The 13,908-nt window shown below is 39.0% G+C and overlaps 1 protein-coding gene across 3 annotated transcripts in view; it reads left to right on the top strand.

The window, feature by feature from the left end:
• Positions 1–3,359: 3,359 nt before the first annotated feature.
• Positions 3,360–13,908, top strand: part of LOC127636127 (calmodulin-regulated spectrin-associated protein 1-B-like) — a 54,400-nt gene continuing 43,851 nt past the window's right edge. For 2 of the 3 annotated variants that reach the window (XM_052116539.1, XM_052116545.1), the window contains exons 1-3: positions 3,528–3,649; positions 4,061–4,225; positions 13,237–13,499. In XM_052116539.1, coding sequence (XP_051972499.1) covers positions 3,610–3,649; positions 4,061–4,225; positions 13,237–13,499 — 468 coding nt within the window. In that variant the 5' untranslated portion in view covers positions 3,528–3,609. Of the gene's footprint in view, positions 3,482–3,527; positions 3,650–4,060; positions 4,226–13,236; positions 13,500–13,908 lie in introns of those variants that run through there. The other variant, XM_052116554.1, reaches the window with a different exon arrangement.

Consider the following 13,908-nt stretch of genomic DNA (forward strand, 5'->3'; position numbering starts at 1 on the left):
TATCTGCTTAGCAATGAGCACAAGGATTTTCTTCTTTGACGTTTAGTGAAACACAGTGGACCACGTCATTTCAACATGGCGAAACACGTTGAAGGGGTGACCCGCACCATGTACAATAAAAACACTATTTTAGAAAACTATTATGAGTACAGTCTTCATCTCATGTGAGTGCACACCACTCAGATCACACTTCACAAAAACACATTTCATTTGTTAATGAGTAAAACTTTTAAAATTAGCCCAAATTACTGAATGCACCTTTAAAACAGTCAAATCATGGAATTTTTCACTGAAAATGACATGACCGCTCTCTAATTAATAAATCTGTCAGAAAGTGTGCGATGTTGGAAATGCGGTAGCAATCAAGTGTTATTCTTTTAAAGAACTTACAACACAATACATGGAGTGGCCTTTTTATCTGACCTGTTACTCATCTGAGGTAATGGCACTTCGATGCTCCAGGTCAAATTCAAAACTGTATTTTTTGCTCCCTTGAAGGGCACTGCAGCAGGAGGGGGTACCACTCGAAAGCTCATTCAAAACTAATGTTAAAAATAATAACAAATTCTCGAATGGCCCTTCCACAAGACTGTTAGCAAAGGGTATATTCAAACTGTAATGCCATGTTTCCTTCAGAGTGCCCACTTCAAGGGCACTGTAGTTCGGAGTGAGTATAGGGCATAGGGAGGATAACTTGTGAATAGAATCTGCCTCCGATCTGCTGTAGCGTGCGCTCTTAAAGGCACCTCCACTTAATTTTCTTTAATACACCCACAATTTACAAAAAAATCTAATAATAACACATAATTACTGTTATTGTGAGATTATTAATATATTGTAATTTTATTTTAGGTATGTTAATTTAATTATTATAATTTCTCCCCATTTTCTGTACGACTAAAAGAGCACCTTTAGATTTGTGAACGAAAGAGGCAGGGGCTTGCGCAACTGCTGCCCACATCCTGTGCACATCACAGCTGCCATTTGTTGTTCTTAGCAATTGTGCTGAGTTTACCGAGTACACAGTTTTTTTGCTGTTTTATATCTCATAACCCTCTTATTGTTTAGGGTCATTTTTGACCCGGGACAGGTAAAGAATACTTTATGAATACTGCATAGTTTTTGGTACCAGAACCAAATGTGACTTTGTCAAGACCAACAAAGCAAACAAAATTAAATATATTTTTGTATATAATTGTTTAAGAGAATTAAGTTTAACTATTCAAAACAAATTGTTCCTTCCATTGTCTTATTGGGTCCATTTTTACTTAGATGGGGAGAACTAGATGTGACCTTTCACCTCAGGACTTTCTGGATGGTATGCAGCTTTATATAGTTTTTTGTACATACTTTCTTTTAAAACGTGGTTTGTGCGCACACACACACACACACACACACACATGTTGTGTTTCCATGTTTATGGGACTTTCCATAGACATAATGGTTTTATACTGTACAAACTTTATATTCTACACACACACACACTTTCCATAGATATAATGGTTTTTATACTGTAACTTTATATTCAATCCCCTAACCCTACTCCTAAACCTAACACTCACAGAAAACTTTCTGCATTTTTACATTTTCAAAAAACATAATTTAGTATGATTTATAAAAATGTGCCCTCTAAAACGGTGATAGTTACATTTATCACAGGTTCATTCTCTATATATGGCTCTATATGCATGACCTCATGCATCCCTTAAATGAAGCCCCTAACAGCAAGGCTCCCAAACACTAGTAAGATTGAGAAGGGTAATGCCATTTCCAATATTATTTTACAAATCCCATTAAAAACTGTTGAAAGATTTCGCAGAACTCAGAAAGCTTTTCCATATTGTAGAGCTCATCTAAATGTGTTCAGCAGGAGACACGGGTATAATCACAGAGATGGTGAGCGAAAGCCACTGGGGTTAAAGCACTTCTCTTCATCCGAGCGGATGAATGATGACATTGCAGAGTTTAATGTAATTTTGGTGCTGATGTGTGAATGGTCGCAAAACTGAAAAAAGTTGCATGTGTGAATAACAGATGTGGTGCATTTACCAGTAAAGACAATTCTGAAATTGTATGCATTAAGTGCACGTTGATGGAATTTCTGCTGAGATACACAAATGCTAGGCCCACTGTAGCCTTAGCTTTCTGTTCTTGGCTGACAGAAGTGTAACATGGGTCTTCTGCTGTTGTAGCCCATCCGCCTCAGTTGTTACCTGAGTAACCGTAGCCTTTCTGTCAGCTTGAACCAGTCTGGGCTGCATTTCCCAAAATCATCGCAAGCTTAACTTGATCGTAGAGACAATTGGTGCCAATCTTTTTTTTTTCAATTTAGAATGCCCAATTCCCAATCTCTAGGTCCTCGTGGTGGTGTAGTGACTCGCCTCAATCCATGTGGTGGAGGACGAATCTCATTTGCCTCCGCATCTGAGACCGTCAATCCACACATCTTATCACGTGGCTTGTTGAGTGCGTTACCACGGAGACATAGTGTGTGTGGAGGCTTCACACTATTCTCCACGACATCCACGCACAACACACTGAGAGAGAGAACCACATTATAGCGACCATGAGGAGGTTACCCCATGTGAATCTACCCTCCCTAGCAACATGGCCACTTTGGTTGCTTAGGAGACCTGGCTGTAGTCACTCAGCATGTCCTGGATTTGAACTCGCAACTCCAGGTGTGGTTGTCAGTGTCTTTAATCGCTGAGCTACACAGGCCCCTGGCGCCAATGGTTTCTGCAATCTAGTTAGGCTTACAGTGCTTTTGGGAAACGCAGCCCTGGCCATTCTCCGTTGACTTCTCACATCAACTAGGTGTTTACATCCTCAGAACTGCTGCTCACTGGATATTTTGTTTTTGGCACCATTCGGAGTAAATTCCAGAGACTGTTGTGCGTGAAAATCCCAGGAGATAAGCAGTTACAGAAATACTCAAACCAGCCCGTCTGGCACCAACAATCATGCCACAGTCTAAATCTGAGATCACATTATTTTCCCCATTCTGATGGTTGATGTAGAACATTAACTAAAGCTCCTGACCCTTATCTGCATGATTTTATGCACTGCTGCCACATAATTGGCTGATTAGATAAACACATTAATAACTAGGTGTACAGGTGTTCCTAATAACGTGGTTGGAATATATATATATATAATATTATATTATTTGCCAGAATTAGGTAATGAGCTAAATAAATAAAATAAAAAAACAAATCTGATATATATATATATATATATATATATATATATATATATATATATATATATATATATATATATATATACACACATACATATATGTATATGTATTAACAGTTGGTCATGTTTGGGACATGTTTGGGTTTGTCATTCATCCACCGCCACACACTCGTATCTGCTACGTGGCCTCATGATTTCTACCGGAGCCTTTTACCCATTCCTCTCTCTTCTTACCTACAGATTTGCCCAAGTGGATTGTTGTTAGTTCATTATCTGGAAGGTATGTGGCAGTAAATGTTGCTATTTTCAATAATTGGTGAGAAAGGGGCTGTTGTTTAGCTGCGGTTTGCTAGCGCTGATTTCATGCACATTTAGCTGTTAGCCGCTGGTAACTGTTTCAGCCAAAACATGCAAACCAGTGTACGCTCAACACTAAATACACCTCAGTGTAAGTGTTTGGTTATTTATTACAACATTTATGCTCTTCATTATCTACATGGGCGATGGCTAGCTAGTTACTTTGCATCTAATCTAATCACTAGCTTATTTTATTTTTTTTTAATGTCAGGCAGGCGGTCAGGTTTGTTTTGCTCAGTGGCTTTTTGTAACAAATGTCGTTTATGTTAGCTAATGTATTTACCACAAATTTGGGCAAATTGTAATCTACTTCTGATTTGATGGTCTCTGTCAAGGTAGCTTGGACGCTAATAGAAATGAGTAACGGCTGATGTCTCATCCAAACCTCCTGATACACTAATTCTTGACATGCAGCTAATGAAACGATGCGTTGCCTCATAATAGAGCTTTTTCAACAAACTGTTTGATAAGTAATGGTGTGTTTTTGCTCGTGTGTTGGAAGACGGAGGTCGCAGGATGGACGCGGAGCTGAGTGCTGACAGCGCCCGCAGAAAGATGGAGGCGCCGGGCGAGGCGCTGGAGATCGTGCCGCTGGAGATGTACGATTCTGCCCGAGCGAAGATAGCGGCGAATCTACGATGGCTGTTCGCGAAAGCCTTCGGTATCGGTGAGTGGACTAGATTTGTTTTGATGAATGAGACTGGGCAGAGGTGTAAGCCTCTTTATTCACTAACCGACTCAGCGTGGCGTAATCAAAGACATTTGGCCAGTCAGCCAGAAGATAGTTGCAGCTCAAAAAAGTATTGTATTGGTGACCAATGTACAGTGATAGGATCAGATGGTAATGCCATCATACTTTGTGTGTGTGTGTGTGTGTGTGTGTGTGTGTGTGTGTGTATATATATATATATATATATATATATACATACATACATACATACATATACACATGTATATAACTAGGAATACTCTGTGACGGCCGCCGATAATGATCGACCAATGACCAAATTGAAAACTTATGACTGTGGGTTATAAGCATAAATACGCTGATATGTAAAGACTTTGTGAATTCAAATGCACAATCCAGATATAATGATAACACTCTTAAGAACATGTAATTTTTAATCAAACTGGCATAACAGTGTTTACAGTGGTGACAGTTGTGAAAGCGGCACTAACCTATATATTATGTGGGAAACCATCCAAACCGCTTTGACTTCTTAGACATTAGTATGGTGTACAATAAGGCTGCACTATTGAGTTTTGAGTCGAGATTAAAATCGTAATATGGTCTTGCATGATTACTAGACCTGAATAGGCTGCAAAATTCCTGAGCAAAACAGTGATCTGATGATAAAATAAAGTGGCAAAATATCGGTATTCGCATATAGATACATCCCCACAAAAAACAAACATGGGGATTGCCTTGGTAGATGTGGTCCAAAACACATGGTATTACTATGGTGCCATGTTAAAAAAAAACATTAGAGTTCAGAGATCGGAGTTCATAGTCCAAAAGCAGTACTAATGCAACCCTTATTTACCACTGATAAGCATGTTTTTTTTTTTTTTTTATGTAGGGCTACTTTCTTTTTGGTATTATGTAAATGTTTGCAGGAGTAGCACATCTGTGAGATTTATTTGGGCTGAGAGTTGAAGTTTTGGGTGGGAGGGCAGCGAACTGAACACACTGATGTGGTATTTTTTGACAGTGAGGATCAAAAGCATTTTTTCCATCTGCAGAGGTGGCACTATTGAAATGTTGTGGATGAGCAGGAAGCAGGGGTTTCCTAATGCCACAGACTCCATGTCAGCAGTTACAGTATATGGAGCACTTGCTACACACAGGGCCACCAGAATATTTTTTGATAAAAGAATAATGTTATTTATGTTAGCTATGTTTTATTTTACTGTTCATTGTAGGGGTGTAAATATTTTCACTGACTTCAATTCCAATTAATTACCTAATGATTACAATGCATCGTGTAATCTGAAATAGAGGTCGACCGATAGCTAAGTTGGGAAGACAAGCTAATAACCGATTCATCGGCCAATAGATTAAAATTGAAATTGATACTGAATGAAAAAACTAAATTTAAAGTAAAACAATGCTGAAATTTATAAAAAAAATTAAACAGTACTGACTGAACCATGAAAATGTTTTGTACTTTTTTTTGAATAAATGAATAAATATTACAGTAAATAAAATATATACATCCAAACTGAACTGCTGGATGGTTGTACTTGAGATGACTCCACATGTTGATGGTATTTTTACCTGCAGATGTTGTTGACCCCATGCTAATTATTTTGTCACAGATATATTACACTGTGCTTTTCCTGGCAACATTTAAAGCCTTTGCCATCTGAAAATAATTAAAATATTACAGGTCAAATGTGTAAATTTCATTGGTAAGTAACACTTTACAATAAGGTAAATGCATAAACTAATGTTAAAGGGTAACTAAACCCTAAACCAACTTTTTTTAGTTAATGATCTGTAAGAATTGGGCTTTATTAGTACTGGTCATTGATTCAAGTAATTTTTTTTACATTTGTGTATAAAGTGTTTTAATTCTACAATATATGGTGTAAAAGCGTCTGAGTGCTGCCCTCTTCAGGTTGAGCGGTGGCTACTGCAGTTGAATTTTCCTATTGGCTGTTTGCGGTACTCGTGGCGTAAGCGGTGACAGCTGGCGTAAGCAGGTTCCAGCTCACCACGCCCTTGGTGCGAGCTACCACGCCCATGGCAGTATAAAAACCATCTTGTTTCGTCAAAACCACTGTAGCGAGTCAGGAGCTGGAATTGCGAGTATTGAAAACGATCAGGATAGAGTATTTTAGCATCTATTTATCATAGCATTTATATAGTTATTTAGATTATTTCGTGTAGCCTAGGTAGTTAATTAGCATATTTGTTAGTGTAGTATTGTTAGAAGCATAGTTAGTTAGTAGCATAGTATTGCGTCAGTTAGGATAGCTTCAAGTTAGCGTAGATTATCTGTATTTAGTACAGTGGTCAGGATGGTATATAGGTGTAGTGTTTCTGGTTGCAACAGCACTGCTGGACTGTATAGCTTTCCAGCAGACTTGGAAATTAGGCACCAGGGGTTGCACGTCCTTGTTCTGGAAGACCGCGAGTTCCCACCTAGAGCTGTAGGAGTTTGCAAACTGCATTTTACGTGGGATTGCTTCTCCATCGCAATGGAGGTGGAAATGGGCTTCTCCAAACAGCTCGCGCTGAAAAGCGACGCAGTGCCAAACGCTGCTCCTCCTGCATGGACTCCACCACCTCAGCGGCGTCTTGAGGTGAGTGATCATATATATTTGAATCACAATTTATGGTTAGGCTAAAGTGAATCCTCTGGGGTCGACAAACGCGCGTTCGCGATGCGGGAGTGTTAAACGTATTGCACCCTTATACATTGTATTACGGTATTGACTACCTGTATAGTTTTATTTGGAGGTATATGGTTTTGTACATGATGACGTTACGCTTTACGTCACATTCTTCTAAGTTGAGAGAACAGCTAACTGATGTTATGTTCAAGTGAAGCTTGCTAAATAAAAATCCTGCTAAAAGGATAAACATCACTGAACAGCGTTTCGTTTGTTTTTCCTGCACGCGAGTGAAGGTGAATGCGCACTCGGATGCTCAACAGGGAGTTAAAACCGCTCGAAATTGATATGGCTCCGGCCCTGTGTCCACAGACAATTCATCCTCCTCCACTTCAGGTGAAGTTGGGGGAGAAAGGCAAAGTGGCAAAGCTACTTGCGTCACTCCAGTCCCCGCCCCCGCTCAGCCCAGCCCTCGGTTCGTCCCCTCTATCCCCGCTGGGGTCTGCCCACTTTTCGAGCATTTTTCAAATATTGCTAGTGGGTGGAGTCAGACTCTGAGCAGGGGTTTAGTTACCCTTTAAGAGATATAACTTAATTTTTAAAAATGTATTTTGTAAATGTTGAAATTTACATCAACTAACAATGAACAGTACGTACACATAATTTTACATGCTGTATTTTACATTTTACACTTTTTACATGCCTTAGGGTTTCTCTTCTCATGAAAAGCATGAGGTAAATGCTCATTATTACCCTAAAACCAATATGACAATGATTAATTCACTTCTGGTAATGGGGTCTTTATTGTGAAACTAGGGCAAACAAATAAATGAATTGCAATGTCTTATGCTTTTTTTAACGCTTCTATAAGATTCAGTGTTGTTTTTTTGTTTGTGTTTTGCACTGTTATGCTTGTTTAAATTCTCTGTGAGAAACTCGACACACACACACACACACCGATCACTTGATGATTATCTTATCAAAATGACATGCGTATTACTGCGAGGATAAAAAAACGAATTAAAATCAGATTAGTTTCTGATTTGTTTATACATTTCTCTTGACTGCATGAATATATTTTTCTGAAATCTCTCACTACCTTTAAATATACTTTTTTGCATCCGGAAATTATTCACAGCGCTTCACTTTTTCCACATTTTGTTATGTTACAGCCTTATTCCAAAATGGATTAAATTAATTATTTTCATACAAATTCTACAAACAATACCCCATAATGACAACATGAAAGAAGTTTGTTTGAAATCTTTGCAAATTTATTACAAATAAAAAAAAACACATGTACATAAATATTCACAACCTTTGCTCAATACATTTTGAAGCACCTTTGGCACCAATTACAGCCTCAAGTCTTTTTGTGTATGATGCTACAAGCTTGGCACACCTATTTTGGGGCAGTTTCTCCCATTCTTCTTTGCATGACCTCTCAAGCTCCATCAGGTTGGATGGGGAGCATTTGTGCACAGCCATTTTAAGATCTCTCCAGAGATTCATCATTCATCATTCCCTCAATCTTGACTACTCTCCCAGTTCCTGCTGCTGAAAAATATCCCCACAGCATGATTCTGCCACCACCATACTTCACTCTAGGGATGGTATTGGCCAGGTGATGAGCGGTGCCTGGTTTCCTCCAGACATGACTTTTGCCATTCAGGCCAAAGAGTTCAATCATTGTTTCATCAGACCAGAGAATTTTGTTTCTCATGGTCTGAGAGACCTTCAGGTGCCTTTTGGCAAACTCCAGGCGGGCTGTCATGTGCCTTTTACTGAGGAGTGGCTCCCGTCTGGCCACTCTACCATACAGGCCTGATTGGTGGAGTGCTGCAGAGATGGTTGTTCTTCTGGAAGATTCTCCTCTCTCCACAGAGAAATGCTGGAGCTCTGTCAGAGTGACCATCTGGTTCTTGGTCACCTCCCTGACTAAGGCCATTTACAGATGATGGAGGCCACTGTGCTCAGTGGGACCTTCAATGCTGCAGACATTTTTCTGTACCCTTCCCCAGATCTGTGCCTCGATACAATCCTGTCTCGGAGGTCTACAGATAATTCCTTGGACTTCATGGTTTGGTTTGTGCTCTGATATGCACTGTTAACTGTGGGACCTTATATAGACAGGTGTGTGCCTTTCCAAATCATATCCTGACACACCTGAGCTCAATTTTTAATGTCATGGCAAAGGCTGTGAATACTTATGTGAATTTTATATGTGCGTTTTTTTTATTTTAATACATTTGCAAAGATTTCAAACAAGATTTCAAACTAATTTCTTTCACGTTGTCATTATGGGGTATTGTTTGTAGAATTTTTAATTTAATCAATTTTGGAATATGGCTATAACATAACAAAATGTGGAAAAAGTGAAGCGCTGTGAATACTTTCCGGATGCACTATAGCTGACTAAAGCATAAACGTGACTGGATATAAACTAATGCAAACATTTGGAAATATATTTTGTTTAAACATTTGGGTAGGACTTGCTTTTATTTTGTCACATTGTTCCAACCGCTTGAGGTTAGCTTTAATGTTAGCTTCCCCTCAGCCTGGTCTGCAAACATACTGCTGTTCTCTATTATTGCAGCATCTAGTCAAGAAATTATTTACTTTATGATGATATGCCGGACACAACAGGGGGGGAAATTATCGGTGTGGATTTTTGCCAATAACCGATAGTTCCAGAAATCGTTAACTGTGCCGATTAATCTGCAAAACCGATATATTGGTTGACCTCTAATCTGAAATATGGTCACAATTCGAACAGATTATTTTAGATTTATTCATGATTATTTACTAAATGTGCAAAAAACAAACAAAGATAGTTTTTACTGAACCTTCTTATATTAGACAGCACAGACATGCACCAGACTTGAGCACTAGAGTCACAGATGCATTTAGGAATAAAGGATGTCATCAAAATGTCATTTTCAGATCAATGCATGTTTACACTGCTAGTTCATTGTGTATGTTCTTTTGTGTCCTAAAATCAAGCTTCTGTGACTGTTAAAGTGTGCATAAAGAACAAAAATAAACATGAGCACACTTTGATATGTGATTTAATCCACAGATTATCCTCATTGGTTGATAACCCATATCAGTCAATCAATATTGAGCACCTGACTATGGAAAAAGCCATGCCCAAGAGCCATGTTTGCTCCAGGTTTATTTTTAGCCTGTGCCCAAGTACCAGCCATTAACGATTGTTGCATATGAGTAGAGCAGCATGTGGTCGAATGGGATCAAAAATGGGTTTGGGTGAGAATCTTTGCAATTTTTCTCAAATAGCAGGCCTAACTTTTTGCAATGTACTTCAATTCTGTTTTCACTCCATGCAACTGCCATTATAGAACTGATTCAAAGAAGAGTGAAATAAGTGTCTTCCAAGCATAAAGTATGGTTTTGCTTTAGCACCTTGCAAGACTTTCATAGGAGGGGCAGGATCTTATTGGAGGATGCATTCAAGCAAGCTCTGATACAATAGCTTGCACCCCTTCAAACAACAACATCATTGGATGAAAAACAACTGCGGCATGTAGGACTCTTGACCTCTTTTTAAACCTGTTAAATATTTATTTATCAGTACTGCTGTCATTGCAGGGTGTGTCAGCCCACCATAATAGTGATGGATATTAATAACATATAGGCTATTGTAAATGTTTTTTTACTCAGTTCTGCTGTGGAAGTCATATGTAACTGCCATTGATGTTATAGTACAATTTTCCAACGAGTTCTTCATCCTTTTTCCACGCTAGCCCCTCTATAATCCAGGATATTCCTTTTGCAAAGCTGTATATGGAGTATTTTATTTTTATTTTTTTGCCTAGTAATTGGCTTGAAAGGAGATGAAGCCAATGTGCATCTTTACTCTCAGAAATTACCCAGATTTTGAGGGTCTCGTCAACTTTGTATTCTGTTAATCACTGCCTCAAATGTCCAATGTATGTCAGGATAAATGCAAATGATTGCAGCTGGAGCCCTTACTGAAAGCCAGTATATTATTAAGTTTTCATCCAAACAGTCACATTCCACCGCTGTCCTTTTTGCATTAACTGAGTTTTGTGGCTTGTTCTTTCATTATAATACTGCAACTCTGAGTAGGTGTTCCTGTGCAAATGAAAGCAATGCTATTGCTTTTAGTTAGTTTGCTTAGTCATGGCAGGCAGAAATTAATGATCAATCTCTGATGTCTTAATTGCAGATTAAGATTCATGCTTTACATCTGCTGTATTAATAAAAAAACACTTTGCTCTTCAGCCTTTAAACAACCCGTGCATGAGGCAGATGGCCAAGTTTGGAACAAAGCAGACAGTTCCACGTGGCATACCAGTGGGTGTGTGTGTGTATGGATGATTGAACCCAGGGCCTTCACGTGTAATGTTATGGGGCATGCTGGTGCAGCGGGTGTGGATCTATGTTTGTTGGGTGTGGATGGAGCAATGGCTGCCCAGATTACAGGCACGTCTGGCCTATTTCCCCTCTGTTCGTGCCTCATGTTTACAGCCAGACCCCTGCTGCCAAATCTTGTCTGTGTCTGCCCAGGAGATCTTTCATGATGAAAGTAAGGCTCTATGGCTTGCTTTTCACACCATCACTCTATTGTCTGGCACATAGTGCAGTAGTTTAGCCACAAAGTGAGGCCTCACAATCAGATTGCATCTCATTCCAATTTTCCACAGACGTCATATTTAGTCTAGTGAGAAATCTTTTAAGGAATTATCTGATCCCCATTTGAAGTGCTGAAGGTAGCTTTAGCTATCATAATTACCCAGCATTACCTCCTCACTTTTGAGTAGGGCTGCACAATAATTGAAATGTAACTGAAATTGTGATGTGGCCTTGTGCAGTTATTAAACCATAAAAGCTGCAATTTAATGCAGCAGAGCACTCTCGGTTCACAAAAAGAGATCAGAGTCCACTTTCAAGTCAAGGTTCACTGTGTGAACGGGTACAAATTTTCAATTATTGTTTGTCATGGTTGTGCAAAATGTTGCAACGTAGTACATGTGCTTTTCAATCAGAGATTGCGCCACAAATTAACAGTGGTGGTTCTGGCTTACTTGGTGCCCTAGGCGAGATACGACGTGGCGTACCCCCTTAACTTCAACATCATTCACATCTGAAAGTGTCATGTGTTGCCTGTTTAGATTCACTTTCACATCTGAAAGTGTAAGTGGAGATTTAGAGTAAAAAAGAGACTTGAATTGATCTTTTTATCACACACACCTATCATATCACTTATAAGATATGGATTTAACCACTGCAGTAAAATGGATTACTTTTATGCTGCCTTTGTGCTTTTGGAGCTTCATCTGGCCAACATTCACTTGCATTTTATGGACCTATAGAGCTGAGATATTCCTCAAAATATCTTTTGCCAAAAAATCAAAAGCCATGTTTCTGGAATGGCATGAGGGTGAGTAAATGATGAGAGAATTACATTTTTTTAGTGAACTACCCCTTTAAATAAATATAACTAGACAATGAATAAAGAGAGACGATTTGGGACACCTTTCTCCCATCGCGAGCCAGGGGCTGGGAGGCACAATTCAGGGCACCTTTCTCCCATCGTGATCTTACAAGCTCTGTGCAGGGGTGGCTGATCAGGTACCCTGTAGTGCTGCCGCCATAGACGACTGCCTATATCGCCAATGTCAGGATCTGCTACTGCAAATGAACATTTATCCGTCACTCAGATGGATATACGAGTTGTAAACTTTCCGTCAAGGTTATTTTATCCATCATTAGTTACTTGTGCATTATTTCTGCAATGAAAAGTGCCTGTTCTCTTGGTCACAGAGCTCGCTCTATCTCTCATGCATATTCACGACTGAAGCCACATCAAAATAAAAGCAGCAGCTCTAATCCTAAAAAGAATTGAAAAGTGTGAAAATTTTAACATTTCAAACTGTCACACACCCTGTTGCCAGAATAAATAGTTATTCTTTAAGGACATTTTCACATATGGCTAGTTTGAAGCAGCTGATTCAGAACCTACATTTTCTGGCATATTTGGACATGGCAATCACCACCGTGAGGTGCAGTAGCGATATAATGTTTATCATTGCAATATTTGTCGCAATTTGATTTTTTATTTTTTAACAAATCCTGCAGACCTACTTTTGAAAGAAGCTTTTGTTTTTGTTGACCGTTTTCTTTATTTTGCCATCACTGCACACGTTTTGCCTGATACCTCCTGTACTGTTAATTGGTACCTCTTTTTGTAACTGAAGAATTGCAGTGACAATAATTGCTGAAGACATACTTTTTATATTGTCTGAATCAATTTCTTGTAAAGGCTAATTTTTTTTTAAAAAATTTCCCCATCAGATCACATCCCAGAGGACCTGCGAGACCCTTTCTACACGGACCAGTATGACCAGGAGCACATTAAACCCCCAGTGATCCAGTTACTGCTGTCCTGTGAGATGTACTGTCGCGTGTGTGCTCTCATTCTTAAAGGAGACCAGGTGGCCTCTCTGCAGTCCCACCAGTCTGTCATCCAGTCCTTGTCTCGCAAAGGCATCTATGTAATGGAGGGTGATGGCACGCCTGTCACAGACTCAGATCTGACATGCCAGCCAATTAAAATGGTGCGTGAGTTGCATTCAATCTTATTGTGCTTATTTATTTGGAGATGTTTGGAGTACTACTCATACTAGTTTTGCACTATGTTGGTTACACTGTACAGAATATGAGTTTTCTTTATGCAATACACAGACGACCTACGTTTGCCAAATGTAAATGGACTTGACCTTCCATTTTGAGTGTGACAAATGTACCAGGTTTAACACCATCTTCTCGACTCATTATTTGATTGGACTGCCAAAAGTCATTTGAACCCAAAATTAGATTAGAAATGTAAAATATTCATTTCTGTGTTGACAACTGGACATGACTCTGAATTAAGCATGCAATGATATTGGGTCATGCAACAACAACATAACTACTGATTAAAACTTATGTTTTATATACTATGTTTTTTTTTAAAGTAGGCAGTAT

This window comes from Xyrauchen texanus, chromosome 4 (genome assembly GCF_025860055.1).
Source record: "Xyrauchen texanus isolate HMW12.3.18 chromosome 4, RBS_HiC_50CHRs, whole genome shotgun sequence".
NCBI classification, from domain to species: domain Eukaryota; kingdom Metazoa; phylum Chordata; class Actinopteri; order Cypriniformes; family Catostomidae; genus Xyrauchen; species Xyrauchen texanus.